Consider the following 17,930-nt stretch of genomic DNA (forward strand, 5'->3'; position numbering starts at 1 on the left):
ACTGACCCAAAAACCCCTGCACACTACAAACCCCTGCACACTACAAACCCCTGCAGTTTTTGCCATACGTCAGCACACAGGAATCTCTCTCTCTCTCTCTCTCTCTCTCTCTCTCTCTCTCTCTCTCTCTCTCACTCACTCACTTTATTTCTCTGTCTCTCTCTCTCTCCCTCTCTCACACATACAAACACACACACACTCCCCCTCTTTTCTGTCTCTCCCTCCATCCTATTCTTGTCATACTTCTTGTTTCTCTCTCTCTCACTTTTTCTCTCCTCTCCTTATTTCTTGAAGACGAGCCAAACCATCCCCCCTTCCATTCTCTCCCGCCGTGAGTTCCTGTCCTTTGCAACTGCAGTATATCAGCCTGTCTTGTCAGCGCAGGCCCTTGCAGTAGCAGAGATGCCCACCACAGCAAACATAAACCAACACACCCCGTCTACGAAAGATACGAAGCGTTTTACAGCATATTACTGTATTCTGGAAAGTCTGTATAGTTTTAAAGTGAAAGAGTGAAAGAAAAATACGTTTAAAGTAGGAAAGAGTGATCAGGTGTGGCCACATCCGAGCGTGTCGGAGTGGGTTTTAGTGCATGGGGCCATGCTGGGACTGCCCCGGGGGGGAGGGGCAGGGAGAGTGAATGCATGAGAAAGGACAGGAGGGGGGCAATGGAAGATTAGGAAACACCACAGCTGTGAGCACTGAACTCCTCCAAACAGGAAGCAATAGCTGGACTTTCATATCCTGACACCGGAGCTCTGCAACATGCAAAAATATTAGTTTCTGTCAAATAATGTGGCAGACAGGTCCCTTTAAAAAGCTATAAATAACCTGTACGCTTGCTGCTACACTTCTATCCACAAAACCATTAGCAAATTAAAGTTGTAATCGGTATATTGATCTCTGTACCGGCTCCCTTGTAATTTCTCTCTTGTGAGGTGTGCTCTCTCTCTCTCTCTCTCTTGCTCTCTCTCTTTCTCTCTATCTCTCATTCCCTCGCACACACACAAACACACACCACTCTCTTGTTTATGCTCTGTTCAGACAGCATACTGAAACATTTGTGTGACCTATTTAAAAATGGCCCACTGTATTTCACTGAAGTGAATAGTACTATTAGGTAAATAGGTTCTTCCCACCAGACCGTGTGAATGGTGTAAAAACTGAGTAAATGGACTGAGTAAAAACTGACATGCAGGGAATCCACAAGCAATTGGAATTAGCATTTTAATGAATTATTCATTTTAATGCACTTATATTGATCAAAGATTATCAATGATATTTCGCCCTGATATTTCGCCCTGTTCGCCCTGTCGGCACTTACTTCCCGATGATGACTGGCAGACAGTATAATACATTATCCCTTACTTTTATATAATACATTATCCCTTACATACTTTTCACTATAACGTGCTCTTCTCTCCCTAATGCAAAGAGAGTGATGTCACAATCAGAGGAAATCCTGCAGCTTCAACCTGGTGGGATTTAAATTAAGCCCAACATTTGAATTCAGCCTAAAGGTAGAAGATTATTTCCTTGTTGTGTATAGGGGCATAGAGACTAATGTAAATTTGTGTCCAATCAATGACATCTTGCAGTGTGTGAATACTTATCTGTTTTCTCTTGTCCTGCGTGGATTTGTATTGATCTAAAACATCTAACAGATTGGTTCTGTTGGTCTTATTGAGGATTTGGATTCAAGAACTGTCTCTACTGGCTGTGCTATGTGCACTGCATACTGATGTGGAATGCACTTCCAGAACTACTACAATGACACTGTAGAGTCTTATTTAAACCTATCAATGTTTTAGAATTTTTTGCAAAAATAGCACAAAAACAGCAAAATTTTGATAGAAGGTGCATTAAGCTCTTTTTATTTAGAAGAAATAATGCTTTGAGATGTTTCCCAGGATTCCTGAGCATTCTTGGGATTAGGAATATGTGTCTTTCAGGGCCTCTTTCAAGGCCTGCAAATTGTAAACAAAGCCGGTTAAATACCTGAGACGAGACAAGACAAGATACACAAAATGCGACATCATACCAGAAAATTATTTTTCATCATTGTAAGGTTAAAAGTCTGGAAGCTTATTTTCCTCAACAGGATGAGCCACTTCCACACTCATTAACCTGAGTATCTTTGCTGAGGTGTGGCCCAGCCCAGAGGTGAGCAGCGCAGGGGAGGGCACAGCAGGCAGTAGCAGGGCTGGGTGCTGATGCAAGACGTGTTGATGGCTATAGTTATGGTTATGGTTATGGTTGTTGTATTTAGCAGACGTTTTTGTCCAAAGCGACTGACAGAACCTTACAATAATTAAAATGAACAGTAAGTTGGTAAGCCAACATTTAGCAAAAGAGTAATAATAACATTGCAATAATGTCATATAATCAATGATGAAAATAAACAAATACCCTAAATATACAAAACATAATTGAATAGATAAGTCTTTAGACCCCTCTTGAATGATCCAAAACCATCACAGGAACGCAGAACTCCTCATTCCACTAATTTGGAACCACGGAGGAAAAGAGTCTTGAATTTGACCTCCTACTGTACCATTTATGGCTGGTTGAAAACAGATGCTCATCACAGGACCGCAGTGGAGGATTGGGGATGTAGAGATGGATCATGGAATTGAAATAGCAAGGAGCAGATCCAGTTAGAGTCCCACAGGCCAGAGTGAGGGGTTTTAATTGAATTCTGAATTGAATTCTATAGGAAGCCAATGCAGAGCAACTAAGAAGAGAAGTAACGTGTTTGTGTAGGAGAGGGTGACCTGGGTGATGGGATCATGCAAAAGCGGGAGCCGCACAAATCATCCTCTCCTCCCCCAGGAGCCGTTGCCAAGGTGCGGGTGCAGTGCCCGGCACAAATGTGACTGTTATTAATTCCAAGAAAACAAAGTATTCAAAGAAGGGAGGTTGTTTCAGACACCACTGCTGCATTAGAGAGGAGTTATCACTGGAGCCCAGCAGTGTGGCACTGGAATCAAATCTCTGGAAAATACAACATATGACAGTGCAGGGCTTTCTTCTACATATTACCAATTACAGTACAATATGACAACAGCATGTGTGTGTTGAAATAAGTATTAAGAATTCCCTTGATTTCACAAAAGTGTGGGTAATGTTTGTTTATCAACAATCATGTACTGGATTTGGCAAGGTCAGTTAAATTCCAAAACCATGATGTAGGACAAGTCATACTGAAACACAGAGAGACTCTAATCTTGCATTCACAGTTAATATTTTCTATTTGAAACCCCATCCAGGAGTCATTGTTCATCCCTTTATGCCAAAATAATGGGAGTGAAAATCAAACATCACAGTATGATCACAAGGGCTGAGCTGAACTGAGCAGGGATTCCCCTTTCCCAGCAGTGCTGTCAATGATTGGACACACAGCACACAGTTCATATTTGGGATTGAAAGAATGCAGGGAAAAAAATCTGTAAGTGAGATTCAGGCCGCAAAATTATTTCACAAAAGATTTCCTCTTGAGTTCATGAGTTATCTTTCTCCACAGCTTCCTCTCACGCTGTCTGTCTACCGAGGGAATAGTGAACACCATAATTTTGGCATGCACAGCGATCCCTGGCCCTCCCGCACGGTGTAACTGGAGTTTCCCCATTGACTCACTCAGCACCAGGATCTCTTTGACCTGGAAACATCTGCCTCCTCAGATCCTGAGGCATGTTCTAACATGCTCAAGGACAATGCTGTCACACCAGCGGCTTATGGCAGACAAGCTCTGTTTTTGGTGACTACAGTTTTACGGACTCTGAACCCTCTGTTAATGCTCAAGAAGTGGAGCTTCATCCGCACTATTTTAGTAAATGATTGTAAATGTAAACCAAATGCCACTAGCATGTTGTGTTAAGGTTCAAGAAAGTAGCCTATTCATGGCATGTCATAACTGGACAGCCTACCTTAAAATAAGATTCCTCGATTTCACTTTGGTGGAACTGTGAAAAGCATGTAGAGACATGTGGACATGTAGTCCAAAACAGTTTTGTTTCTGTATGCAAATGTAGTGGGCTCCATGAGACAGTGTGTTGACCTCATTGGTGATTCACAGTTAGAACAGTGGTTGATGTTCACCTGTCTAACCAGGGCCACACAGATATTTCCCCAAGGAAATCTGGGTTTCCTATTGGTCATCTTGAGGTCACTTCATCTGTGAAAACATTGACACCGTTGCTTTTCAGCGGGAGACTGAAAGCCCCTCTTAAATTTCTCCCGTATTAATGGAGCCCCAAGTCAAAGGAGACTGACGACCTGTCACAAAATCGGTCTATCAGTACATTCTCATATAACATTGTTTTAATCTTCAAGTTTTTACCAAGGCCACATGTACTCTTAGTTAGAGCTTGGAATCACAGAGTAACTCACAAATCGATACAGTTAAGATACTTTGCCCAAGATAACGATAATAATGCAAACATCTGGAATAATGTATTCACTGCATTTCACAATATACTTGAAACAGTGTGCAGAGTACAGCATTTTAGCTTAGTGCCTCCGCAGAAATCTACAAATAATTCAAAATTAGCAAAAATATTTCTAGACACATTTCAGCATTTATGCTTATGTCCATGCATAAATGTAATATCAATATTTGGTGGTCCAATAATGTATTGCAAAAACAATAGGATATATTGACATATCGATATTTTGTCCCATCTACACTGTACCAGTCATCTCATACTTATACCTTCTAAAGCTAACACAATTTTGCCTTTGTTTATTTGTTACAGCACAGAAATGAGCATTGCAATATCATGTATGATTTATACCACTATAAATACATATATCCACACTGGAAACAAATATCTATCCACTAATGCAAACGTGGATCCACTGCAGTGGCAGCAGGTGAACCTGTTTCCCTTTTAACGGTCAATTGCACTTACATGTAATGCAGGTGCATGGCTGGTTCCCACACCTGTGATCTCAGGGCTTATGTTAATCACACTCTGCTTATTGCAGACTCGCCCCAGCACGCTCATGTTCTAAAGACCCATAAGTCATCTCTGCTGTTAGACTTTCTCCAGGAAATAGTAACTGTTCCTATATGCAATTTGGAGGCAGGCGAGATGCTCAGATGTTCATGTCAGATTTATCATGTCTTGAGTCAGTTGTCTTGCAACAATCAGGGGAAAAGTAAACCCTAACAAATGTTTTTTTTAGATTATGTAGAATTGTATCCACAAGAGAGAGGGATGTAGGAGGTCTGCTGGTTGAACTAAAGTGACATCTTGTGGCAACAGGAAACTGTAGGACTGGCAATGTCAAAGATCCAATATGATTCACTGTTCAAACAGACACACTCAGCTTATTCTTACAAATAACTTACAAAAGGAAATACAGAATGTTTTTTTCTGTCTAATTATGCATACAAGGCAAATGTGCAAATGCCCAACATAATCACCTTAATCTTTTGTTTACTTTATTTCAAATGAATACTGACATGAACATTAAAGTGGGTAATTCCACAAGCAACCTGAATGAGGAATGAGGAGGGCGATCATTTGGCAAAGCACAGACACTCCAGATGTGGTGCAAACAGTTTCTCGTCTGGCACACCTAGTTCACCTGGTTGTCATTAACTTAATGCATTCCATTCTTCTGCTGCTGCGAATGCAAAAACAACACATGCCAACGCAGTGCCTCTCATGCCATACTGGCAATCACATTGAATTGTATTTCATCTGCAGGGCTGACCTTTGCACTGTAAACTTTGAGTCCACATAATGATAATATCTGATCTAGAATCACCCAAAGATTTTGCTGGCATGATGAGAGTATAATCATGTAATTGCAGTATGCACTAGTTATATAATAAAATACAATTTAACAGCAATACAATGCAATGAGTTAGAATACCAAATAAAATCACAAATTCTTAAATAAATAGCCATATATAGATAGATAGATAAAACTGATCTACAGAGCAGGCATGACCATATACTATGCATTATACGTATACTATATCACCATATGGAGCTCTCATTTGTCGCACTGAGGCGAGCCAGGGGGTGTTTACCCCACACCAGCCTGTGCCACCCATCACGCCACCACATACCGCTGTGCTACTGCGAGGGCATGATCACAGTTCTGATGGTAACGAGTTAGCATAGTGCGAGATCTAGCAGCGACACGACAGACACAAGCAAACCCAAAGCGCGCCCACATATTGCACGGCTTGCCAGTGCCTTTGCGAACCAATAGCCACAGACCACGTCCGGTCTTCCCTCCATCCTTGTTGGACTGTAGTGATTAGTCATAGCAGCTAATGGGTCACACAGTGAGAGGCTGAACAAAGGCTATGGCTCAGTGTTTCGTTCATTGCTGGGGATGGAGAGACAGTGGCGTCTTTCACTAAGCCCTGACTGTTGTGGGCATAACTGATTGAGAGCATTCTCCACCCCCTCACAGCAATGTCTAAATGCATCCTTTGACATAACTAAACATGAATAAAGAAGTAGGCAAAGGAGGGTCGACAAAACAGTACACATCACAGTATCAAGCAGAGCAGAATTTTCTGCTTTGCATATTCAAAGATATGAAAATATCCTGTGTACATGTGGAAAAGCTGTGCACTGTGTAACATGCCAAAGCATTGTGATGTCACGAGTTTGGAACTACAGTATGTCACTGCAGCATATCTTTTCCCTTTCTTAAGTCCAGACATGTGGCCATGGCAACTTCAGTGGAGACTCAACAAGGCAGGATTTTGTGATTCTGCTGCGTGCCCTTGCAGAAGGGGCTCCCGTTAGCCAGCCAGTTTTTTTTTTTTCTGCTTCTTTTTTTTTTCAGATGCTCTGCTGTGTGAATGTGCTGCGTTCTCTCACTCTCCAGGGAGAGTGTTTACAGGATGTTATCAGTCTCCGTCTCTGCCTGTCATCCTAGACAGGGTTCCATGGAATGCTTGGAGGGGAAGGAGGCAATCTGAAGGGGGAGTGCCATACTGAGGGGAGTCTATATATACATCCCAGCCCTGGGAGGCTGTTGCTCAGAGGCACAGCTGAGATCTGTCGGAGAACACCTCAGTGGCAACATTTTTCAGGAATTGTGGTGAGTCCTCTAAAAATGCATATTTAATTTTTCTGATAACTTAATCCTAGCTGTATTTTAATTACACAAGGAAATGTGTTATCTAGTCATCTTTCCTATCACTGTGGGTGATACAAATATGGCAATGAGTTCTAAACATTGGATAAAACAAAAAAATCTTAATCACTAAATGAAATAAATGACACATGTCTCTGTTGACAAGCAAGAAGCGTTGTTGGAGCATAATGAGCTGATTATAGGCTGCTCAGTTGCAGGATGTTGTTGTTAAATCAATATTGACTGCCACAGGGTTTGTCATGGTGTGTGAAAATACAGCTGGATTATGGCACAGGGATGTGGTGCTGTGTTGTGTGGGCTTGTGTTGGTCTCAGTGGAATGAGCTATGATGCGCAGTTTGGATTTTTTCTCTTTCATACTGCAAAGAGATGTGGCACATTTAAATTTTTATCCGATCAGATGAATGATCAAATTAATTAGATGCTAGATTTACGAGGACATTTTCTACTCCCCATTTTTTTGTGAAGCTGGTGGTCAAAGTGACCATATTTTCAAAAGAAGACTTGAAATAACACAGCCAAAATCAGGATCTTTTATTCAGTAAGTATGTTTCTCCTCCAAATATTTCTGAGATCATAATGCAGTTTCAACACAAAGGGGTTAAAGAAAAAGTATATACCATTTTAAAGCACTGTAAGTATAGATATGATGTCGGTAATCAATCTCAACCTCACATGACTGCTTTTGAAGTTCCCCTTGACCTTGGTTAAGGGCATAATTGGTATTAGATTAGATTAGATTAGATTAGAATAGAGTACAAGTACAAAATAAATAATATTGTTAATTTTTACTTGTATTTCACATGATATTGCTGTGGCCATTTTTTTAATTACTCCATCTTTTCCAATGCATCTGTAGAGTATACTTATACTTATTCTCCATGGGGCTTTAAGTGTTAACATGGCACTGGACAGAGAGTGGTTTTCATTCAAGTGCAGTGGGAAAGGGTTTCTCAGATCAGGGTGTGCCTTTTTCTGTAGTGAATATAGAGCCCAGGGAAATGAGATATGTGTGTGAGCTCATCTCCCCTGTGTATTTAAACTACCCAGAAACGTCCTGAAATGTTCATAAGTGTAAAAGTCTTCCCCTTTCAGCCATGTTAAGGACATCTGTGTTTGCTCTAGTGCCTGGCTGTTGTTTGGGCCATAAATTGTCTTTTGAAAAGTCCTGCATTGAGTGTTGCGCAACTCTGCCATCACTATGAGAACATAGCCACCATTTTATGTTCAGTTTGTGTTGCTATGAACTTCAAAATAAATTGATCTTAACACATAGTTTGGATGAGCCCAATTACACCAGGGTCCTTATCTGTTCCTGTCATTTCTATTTGCTCAAAGGGTGTGGCTAGGCGACTCCAACAAGTTCTGACAAATCCTGTACCACTGTCACCTGATCAAAAGCCAGTTTACTTGGCTGCGTTTTAAATGTGAAGCGTGTGTGTTTTCTTCTTTGTGTTTTATTGATGGTTGATATTTGGTCTCAAAGATTTGATCTCAAAGGTCCAGTTTGTGTTGGATCATATTTAACCCATGTGACCTATGCGAAACTCAATCTATCCATTTGAAATGTCTATTGATCTTAGCCATTGATTTTCATTTTCACCGCAGTTTGGATGATGTTCGTTTTGCATCTTCTCTCTTCCTTACAGGATTTCAGACATCGCTGAGCTGAAAAAGGAGGCAAATCGAGCCCCCTTTTTAATTGTGGTGCATAATGAATCGCGTCGAAGAATGGGTCCTGGAGAACAGGGACAAGATTGAGAAAGGAGTGGAGATCATGGGCCAAGGCTGTGAGGTGCTGGCCTCCACAGTGGGTCAGTTCCACCCCATCCTGGAAGCTGTGTTTGTGGCCTCCGCAGAGATCCTCAGTAACCCTGATGGGAAAGAGGCCCGGTACTTGACTGAGCAGTTTGAGAAGGTCAACCAGAAGCTGGAGGGCATACAGGATGAAATCGGCAAGATAGCCTTGGAGCTGCAGCGGAGCAGCATGAACAAGCAGAACTTTGACCGCGAGGCGCAGATAATCAGCCAGTATGAGAAGTTTCAAGACTTCATCAATGCCAAGCCCAAGTTCAAGGAGAAGAAGAAGGAGAAATTCATCAGCCACTTTGAGAACACGGATCGGGACTTGAACCTGGACGCCTTGTACAACGCCGTCACCGGCGAGAACATTTCCGGGGACCCCATGCTGGAAACGGTGCTGAACACGGAGCAGCGGGGCCGGAGGGCGGTGGAGGAGTTCTGCGCCCGAGTCAAGAAGCTGTTCGTCATGGGCATCATCGCAGTCATGGGCCATGCTTCCCTGAAAGACGGAGTCATTGGAGAGGACATGGTCAAGAAGTGGCAGGATCGGATGGAGGATGTGGAGAACCGCATGAAGGCCGCAGTGGACGACTGCACGCAGAACTTCGCTGTCCAGGCCAAGATGGATGTAGAGCGTGAGCTCCTGGACAAACCGGGCAGCGTTGACCCGGAATTCACCAAATCTCTTCTGGCCATCCTCACCAGGAAGTATGACTGGGTTTCCTGGTCCATCCGAGTTTTCAATCACAGTGGAATATTTTTCTGGAATTGGCTGGCTGGCAAGAAGTACCATGGCAGTGGTGGGGGTGGTAACTTTTTTGACCTCTTGACCCAAAACAACATCCGGGTGGTGGTTTCGTTCAGCGCGGATCCAAAGCCTATCAACAAGAACCAACTGCAGGATCAGATTGAGAAACAGAAGTTGAAGGGCAACATGGTGTCTGTGGCCCAGGCCTTGTGTGGCAGCCAGCCCAACTGTTTGGTGCATGCCGTGAGCCGATATAAGAAAGTAGAGGAGACTAACAACTTTCAGCCAGAATGCTATTATTATGGGATACACAAAAGGGCCTACTTATGTATCCATTCAGAGTAGCCTAGTTGCACTGAGCGGTATCACAAATGCGGCAATCAGTTCAGTTTTTCATACCTGTGTCGTAAATGTTATTCTTTGAATATGTAAGACAGCTGGATGTATAGCAACTCTTGACTTGAGATACTTTGTCTTTTTTTTTTTTTTGATTGATTTCATGGTGACATGTGTTCATACATTTTTAATCATTATGAATGGACAAAGAGCATGTATACACTACTTTAAAAACTTGATCAAATTTGATTCATAGAACTAAATTGCTAAAAGATGCTTGCTTTCAAGAAAGTAATGAGAAGCTAAAAACTAATTTTATACTTTAAATATTTGACATCAAATACCATAAAGATGTCAAATATCTCCAAATATGTTCATATTTTCATCATATTGTGTACTACTTGTAACTGCTTTTCACCAGACAGCATTGATCAAGTTAAACTCAAAACCAACAATAAATGTCATAAAACAGGTACTTCCTGATGAATATGTTTTTACTTTTAATATATAGGCTAGGCCTAGCTTCATTTGTAGTTAACAGCCATCTGAACAATATGGTCATAACGTGATAAATGCCATTGGTTTTATAGGCCTACATTGGCAGATAAATTACAGGCTATTCCTATACTAGCTTATAGCCTAGGCTACCACACAGGCTAAATGTCTGAGGAAATAGGGAAATACTCTGCTAGTGCACTAGCCTAATTAGAGTGGAGAAGACATGAAGTGGCTTTTCATGGTAGCTTACAGTAAATGGCAGCCCGAAGTTTCACTATGTCAGTAAGCTTACAACACTCACTGGTAGACTTCTCTCCCGGAATGGGTGTGCCAGTTTATCTATGAGCTGCAGACCACATGACCACGTAAGAGAAAAACAGGCAGGGCAAACTTCTCTCCTTACGGAAAAACAACGTTCTGTAAAGATATAAAGGTGAGTCAAAGTTTGACACAGCCTTTTTTTTTGACAAAATAGCCTAATCTACACTAGATTTATACACGAAAATGTATGCAATGGCTACGTTCGGTCTTTTAACAGACTATTTTTTATAACACATTAAGGGGCATTATCGTCATAAAAAAGTTTGTCTAGAAAATATTCGCTTTCTGAATAACTTTAATTTCGTGTGAGACATCGATTGAATAACGCTGCTGTACATAAGTGGTGTTAGAATACTTAACAGCCAAGGAAAGAGTTTTGTAGCCTAATGTTAACTTCGTGAAATATAACTGGGCCCTCTTCCGGGGTAAAGTAGGTTTGGTTCGAACGTGTGAGCAGCGCAAGAAAGGGGTGCCAAGGGTGCCATCCAAACGTTAGATTCTAAAGCATTGTAGATTAGATAGGCTAGCTTTGTTGACGAAATGGTACAAGTCCAGTAGCAGAATACTTTATGTATAATGATGATGTCTCCTGCAATACATTAAGCATTTTATGTTCTCATTTACATTGCCCCTAAGAAAAAAATCAGAGAAGCACATTAGTTACGTAAGTCATTAACCTACATGGTATGAAGTCATAAACTTTGGTCTCTAATGCCACCCAGGATTCATCATTGGAAGCTATATTTTGATATTCTAATCTAGAGCAGAAAAATGACCACTTTGCGGATGAGGAGTGAGACTCCCCTGCCACGGAAAAGACACTCCCCAGTCACCCAGGGGAGGAGTGCTGAAGTGGATAGCTGACATAATAACTGTTTCAGCACAAGTGGATGCTAGGTTAAATCAAATAAGCATGATCGCTTTCCACCATTTTCTTCCTTCTGAAGCTTTTCCCTTCCGTAGTCCCATTTTGTTGAACTCGTGGAGATTACTAATGACTCAGTGCTTTTTGGTTTTGAAGTGGGAATACTAGGCAGGATGACAATATTCCTGTGATAACTTTAAATGTTGGTGTGTGCATGTACACATGCATCTACACTCACAGACACTCACACACACACACCCACATTCACAGACATAGACGCACACACACACAAACACACACACATGCACACACACACACACACACACAGACACACACACACACACACACACACACACACACACTGCGTGCTTCTTCTTCTTCCTCTTCTTTTATTACATATCTGTATACAACAATTGTATATGATCAAAAACTGTATAGGCCTTATAATCCTGAAAAATGAAGACATGCTCATTCAGCAAGCTAAACTAAAACCCTTGGGAACACTGAGTAGATTTGTTTAGAATGGCTGACAAAAGATTTTCCATTGTCTTGTTTCTATGGTTACTGTCTGAGGTGCTTTGGAAAATGTAGTCCTACCCGGCAAGTTCAGCTACCTCAGTTAATCATTCTCCACGCCCAGAGTTGCCCTGAGAAGGCAGTATTTATGTGCTGAAAGGATTCCTGTTTGAATATAAATACAGTGTTTATATAATAATATTTTGCACTCATATGGTTGGTTGTGTGTATGTAACAAGATCATGAGGGCCACTGTGTTTTAGACGCAACTTTTAATATTTTACCTGGCACTGAGCTGGTAGCCTATTCATCCACTTACATAGGAATTGAGTAAAACTTATTTAAAACATTTATTAATTAAAAGAATGAGCAGTTGTGAGTCTTTGAATCAAACTTCAACTTACAAAAAGGTAAATGCTAATTGTTTTCATGATTTATTGTTTGATTTCTTACTAGACAGGCTCATTGTTTACCTCTTACCCATTACCTGTTGTTTGCCCAATTACTTAGACCTTACAGCAAGGCAGATTTTCCTTTGGTGGGATTTTCTTCACATTGTTGCCTCATAGCTCACTGGGTGTGTCTTACATTGCTTCACCTGTGATACCTTTTTATCAGCTCACACAGCCAGCCCAGCTGGGTCTACGCACACTACGTCGTGTCCACGCAGAGCAGGCAACATACCAGGATACTAATATGTAAGTACACAGATTACCCATTTATTATAACAATTACATGACTGTAAGCATAATTTAGACAACCTATATCATTGTATTTATATATAAATATAGTTATATTACGCTATTTCGACTATTATACTACTTCCCACAGTCAAAAATAGAAATGTCCATAGCACTGCAAGACAATTGTTGACAACACAATTTTCATGTTTCTCTTCTGCAGAACCCCGACCCTATAGAGCAGATTCTACAAGATGGCCGATCAGCTGCAGCGCCTTGTGGCCGACAAGAAGAATGTGGTTGAGACCGTCATGGATGTGTTTGAGCAAGGGGCAGAGGTAGTGGCCAGCATTGCAGGAGACCTGTTCCCTGTCTTCGCTATAGCAGCACCCATTATTAAGCTGGCCCTGGACAACGTTGAGAGCAAAGAGGCAGAGTACATGAAGGAGCAGTTCCAGAAGGTACGGGACAGGCTAGAGGTGGCCTCCGAGGAGATCCAGCGCATCAATGAGGAGATCAAGAAGAGTGCGGCAGATGCTGCCTATTTCTCTGTGGAGGAGAATCTGACCAACCAGTTCCGTAAGTACATGGACATTCTCAATGCCAAGCCCAAATTCCGCGAGGTCAAGAAGAAGCTGTTCTTGGAGCACTTCAGCAAGACTGGAGGTGACAAAAACCTGATCACCCTATTCGGCGCTGTCACGGGAGATAACTTCTCTGGAGAGTCTGTGTTGGAGATCACACTGAACTACGAGCAGAAGGACCGTCGTGTCGTGGAGGACTTCTGTGCCAGGCTTAAAAAACTGTTCTGTGTTGGCCTGATTGCTTTAATGGGATACAGTGCGCTCAAGGGGAATGATGAGGAGGAGGATTTGCTTAGAGACTGGGGGGAGAAGATGAAGGTTGTTCAGAATAAAATGACCACCGTCATCGAGGACTGCATCAACAGCTTCCCAAAACAGGCTGAGATAGATGTCAAAAGAGTGGTCAGAGACAACTGTGACAAATCCAATAAAGAGCTGGCCGACACCATCGTGGAGACCCTGAAGAAGAAGTACGACTGGGTGCGCTGGTCAGTCCGGGTGTTCTGCTCCCCGTCTGCTCCCCGTCTGTTCACGAACAAGAAGGACTTCCAGTGCTTCACAGGCCGGAGCCGTTTTACGGTACCCTCAGCAGACGACAAGCTGAACGTCATGGTCTCCTACAGCGCCTCTCCAGAGCCTCTGAACAAGGACCAGATCCAGCTGCTCATCACCAGTCAGAAGAAACCCACTATCACCGTGGTGGCGGAGTTGTTGTTTGATAAGGTGCCCGTCTGCGTGGTGCAAACCATAAAGACTACATGCAAAGACGTGGTCTGCTCCTACAGCTTCTCAGAGGAATTGCACTATTGGGAGGAGCTGAAGAACTTCTATGTTTGTGTCCATTCTGCTTAATGGCAGTTGTGGAATTTCTTTTGGACTGAGACTCAATTACCTTTGACAAAATGGCTATATTCCGTTTAACTTTCTGACTTGCAATGTAAAAGTATACTAAGTGACCTTTTGAATAGATGACCAAATCCATTACAGCAGGAATACAATAGTTGCAATACACTTTTTGACATCACATTGCTGTATCTTTGTACCAAAAAAATTTACACAATCTTTGACTGCAAATTGCATTTGAAGCCAATATAACTTCTTTCCCATGTACGTTAAAGCAACACAAAAGAGTTTTTTGTACCTTAAAATAATGTTTCCAAAATCGTTTCAGTGGTTCATCAACTTGTAACAGGGTGAACGACACTTCTGCATTCGCTTCGCAGCCCTCTATCAGCTATAACCACACTATGTAAGTTTGCCAGATCGGGTAGCGGATCTGTAGTTCGATGGAATGAGACATAAGAAACTACAAATTTGACTTGCGTTTGATGTCGCAATACATCGTACTTTCATAAATCATGCAACATATTCTACCTTGTCTGTGGACATTGTTATTTGTAAAGCCGGTGCTGGATAAACAAATAGTGTGCGTGCGACAGAGGGAAAGTTCTTTGGTGTTGCTTTAAGTTATTAATCATAAGTGATGCGATCTAGGAAAACCCACCACATGGTGCAATTTTGCCAACTTATGATTCTAATACCATCCTAGATGGGAGGATGGTATCCTGGATTTTGCTAGGAGACAGTATCCAGAATGTTGCTAGAATGGTTTCAGAATCTTAAATTGGTGAAATTTCACCAGAGAGAGTAAAAAGGGATTTTTGAGTGCACCGTGTGGTGGGTTTTCCTAGATCGTATCACATATGTATAATTGTGTATGAATTATCAACTAATAAGTATGGGGAATGAATGAAAGAATGAATGGATAGCCTACACTCACATAGGGCTTATCTGCATGCCTTATGTGCCCACTGCAGTGTGATGAAACTGCTTTCGTACCTTATGCGCAGATGTGTCTTCCTACTGTTGTTTTACCTTTCCCTTGTCTCAAGCACCCGGCCACACACTTACCGCAGTCCCCATAGAATGGGCATGTTGGAACACATGAAGTATGGTAGTGACAGATGCCGTGCTTATACAGGAATTCCTCACATAATTATGCATTTGTTCGGTCTTCCATGTGTTTTTTGGAAATTAAACCTGGCGAAAAAGCATGTGCGAATAGGTACAATAGATTGCCATAAACAAATGTTAAATAAATGTTGTAACTAATCATATTGAACTTGAATCATATTTGTCATTACTGCCTAACACCTTTTTAACAACGTAAAGATATATTATGGGAAAAACTGGTGAAATAAAAATGCTGTACTCAAGCTTTCATTAGAAGAGTTGTCAGTTTACATATCTTTGTGTTCCTAAAAGCCATGTGATTATCCTGTCCCTTGAGTGGTTCTTCTTTTGTCCAACAGATCACCAACACCACTGATTGACCACAAGTTGTATTGCTGAGGTTTCTGTAGTTTGTTCCACAATCAAATGCAGTTTTTTACACATCATTTTACATATTTTCACACCCTCTGTTATATGAATCATTTTTAATAAAGCTTTTAAGGTCTTACAAAATCTATACGCACAAATATTTTACACACACCCACAGTATGGGTATACAAGGAAAGTTACAGTGACAGGATATAATTACATGTGTAAATCTCCACATACTTCAAGATGAGCTACTATCAGGAAATGAAAATGTATAAAGTATATATCAATAATAACAAGGACAAATACATTTATGATTAATTTAGTTGAATGATCAGTTTTCTGTCTCGTGTACATGCGTACATGCATTTTAGTGCCTATTTGAATCCTGAGTAGCTGTAGCAAGTGTGCTGGTAAAGCAAGATATGCATGTGGCCAAGAAGTAGGCGAAAACACCCACTGTCCCCTATAATTATGCAGCGGAACTGCTGGTTTGCAATGCTATATTGGGCTCAGATCCTGAGCCCAAACAGTGACAAAGACATGACTTAAGAGAGAGAAGAAATAGCAAAAGTATGATGTGGTACTAACAACAACATGACTTTTTACAGAAGGTAAAATTCCACACTTTCGGGGTCATTGTCGCAAAACTTACACTCCCCCACCACAACATACAAAAATGTACAGTATAAATACTTCAAAGAAACTTGACAACAAAGTGACATGATCAATTTACATGTAGAATAAAGGGATAAACAAACAAACAAACAGAGCCAACAAAGGTCATTACTGTCACAGACCGTACACCTTCCTGTCAGTTCTATTGGCTAGATACAGTAAGTGGTACAAGAGACATAATTTTTTTGTTTTTCACCTGACAGATTCGATATGCAATGAGTGTACAGTACACTGATATTTGGGCCGGAAGGTATACTGTTTCTCAGTCATCCGTCTGTCTGTGTCTCCAAACGTTCTGTCCCAAAGGGGATGAAGGATATTCATCACCCTTGGTGCTAGCCCTGGCAGCAATTTCTAGGCTACCTTGGTGCAGTTAATCACTACAAAGACTAGATGGACTGATTGGGTAATCAAAGACTGAGGGTCAAAGTTCAAGGTCACATGGGGTCCTACAGTACATGTCATACAGTGTTTGCGCAATATCTTGCAAGGGGGCTGAAGGATCTTCATCAAACTTTGCACAGTCAATCACTACAAAGGTTAGGGGAGAGTGGGGTGATTGGTGCCAGTGGGGAAGTTGTGCCACCCCCTATTTCTAGGAAACTATAGAAGAAATTGGTCATGTGACCACACATTTTTGAAGACTCAGCCATTTCAATCATCCTGCAGAGAAAAGAGCCTCATTGCATGAGAGGTAAGCACATTTAAGTTAAAAGAACTGTTTTTTGCCTTTCAAAGTAAAATTTCTATGATCATGTTTTTTTGATTGTTGTGTCAAAACAGTTATAGACAAGTTTGAAACATTTCACACATGATTTAGTGCTTTGGTAAGCTACATTATGAGTCTATCCAGGTAGCATGATGTTAGCTCAAATCTGATGGATGATGCATTTTTTCCAAAATGGTGGGGTTGGGGTGATTTGTGCCAAAGGCCCTGGGTTAAGTTGTGCCAGTGGCACCTCCACTTATACTCACCCCCACTTATAAATAATGTTTTAAACATATTGTAACGATTTGATAGCGACACACACAGTTGTCCAATCAAAAGGTTTATTCACTGAGAACGAGAGCTAGGATACAGACCAAGACCAAGACAAAGACACAGAACACAATGCAAACAGGGCAGGTCAAGCACGCACACACACTACACATACAGGGGAGGACGCAGCCTCCCACACAAAAAGGATCACACATGAAGGAGAACTAAAAGGGAAACATGTTACAATAAAGACGCTAACATTACACACAAAACTAAGGAGAATAACAACATAAACCCCCCCAAATGTTCGCTCTCGTATCCCAGGATCCCCTGCGCGGGAGAACGCTAACACTGTCTTTTTGCGCCGACGCTACATAGCTCCCCCAACAAGCCGTTGCCGTCCTCGGCAACGACCACGAGGTAGCCACATGCTAGCGTCGGCGCGCGTCACCCGCCACTCAGTCCAGTGC

At 41.6% G+C, this 17,930-nt stretch overlaps 2 protein-coding genes across 3 annotated transcripts; both read left to right on the forward strand.

Moving 5' to 3' along the window:
• The first annotated feature begins 6,992 nt into the window (after positions 1-6,992).
• On the forward strand, positions 6,993-14,710 carry rpz4 (rapunzel 4). Of its 2 annotated transcripts, none has more exons than XM_076280850.1 (3): positions 6,993-7,074; positions 12,836-12,915; positions 13,121-14,710. In XM_076280850.1, exon 3 carries the CDS (start codon positions 13,152-13,154, stop codon positions 14,331-14,333), a length of 1,182 nt encoding a protein of 393 aa, XP_076136965.1. In that variant the 5' UTR covers positions 6,993-7,074; positions 12,836-12,915; positions 13,121-13,151; the 3' UTR covers positions 14,334-14,710. The 2 variants fall into 2 exon arrangements, with proteins under 2 accessions (XP_076136965.1, XP_076136964.1); XM_076280849.1 differs by lacking the exon at positions 6,993-7,074 and adding an exon at positions 10,662-10,948.
• rpz5 (rapunzel 5) lies at positions 7,286-10,492 on the forward strand. The gene is made up of 2 exons (XM_076280851.1): positions 7,286-7,671; positions 8,780-10,492. Exon 2 carries the CDS (start codon positions 8,845-8,847, stop codon positions 10,024-10,026), a length of 1,182 nt encoding a protein of 393 aa, XP_076136966.1. The 5' UTR covers positions 7,286-7,671; positions 8,780-8,844; the 3' UTR covers positions 10,027-10,492.
• Positions 14,711-17,930: the final 3,220 nt, after the last annotated feature.

Source organism: Alosa pseudoharengus, unplaced genomic scaffold (assembly GCF_046254945.1).
Source record: "Alosa pseudoharengus isolate Yale_2024_CS ecotype anadromous, Long Island Sound unplaced genomic scaffold, YU_APseudo_1.1 YU_APseudo_1.1_scf_12, whole genome shotgun sequence".
Taxonomy (NCBI): domain Eukaryota; kingdom Metazoa; phylum Chordata; class Actinopteri; order Clupeiformes; family Clupeidae; genus Alosa; species Alosa pseudoharengus.

Bases quoted from the DNA above. Each gene is read 5' to 3' on its own strand.
- rpz5 (XM_076280851.1), top strand. From the start codon at position 8,845: ATGAATCGCGTCGAAGAATGGGTCCTGGAGAACAGGGACAAGATTGAG.
- rpz4 (XM_076280850.1), top strand. From the start codon at position 13,152: ATGGCCGATCAGCTGCAGCGCCTTGTGGCCGACAAGAAGAATGTGGTT.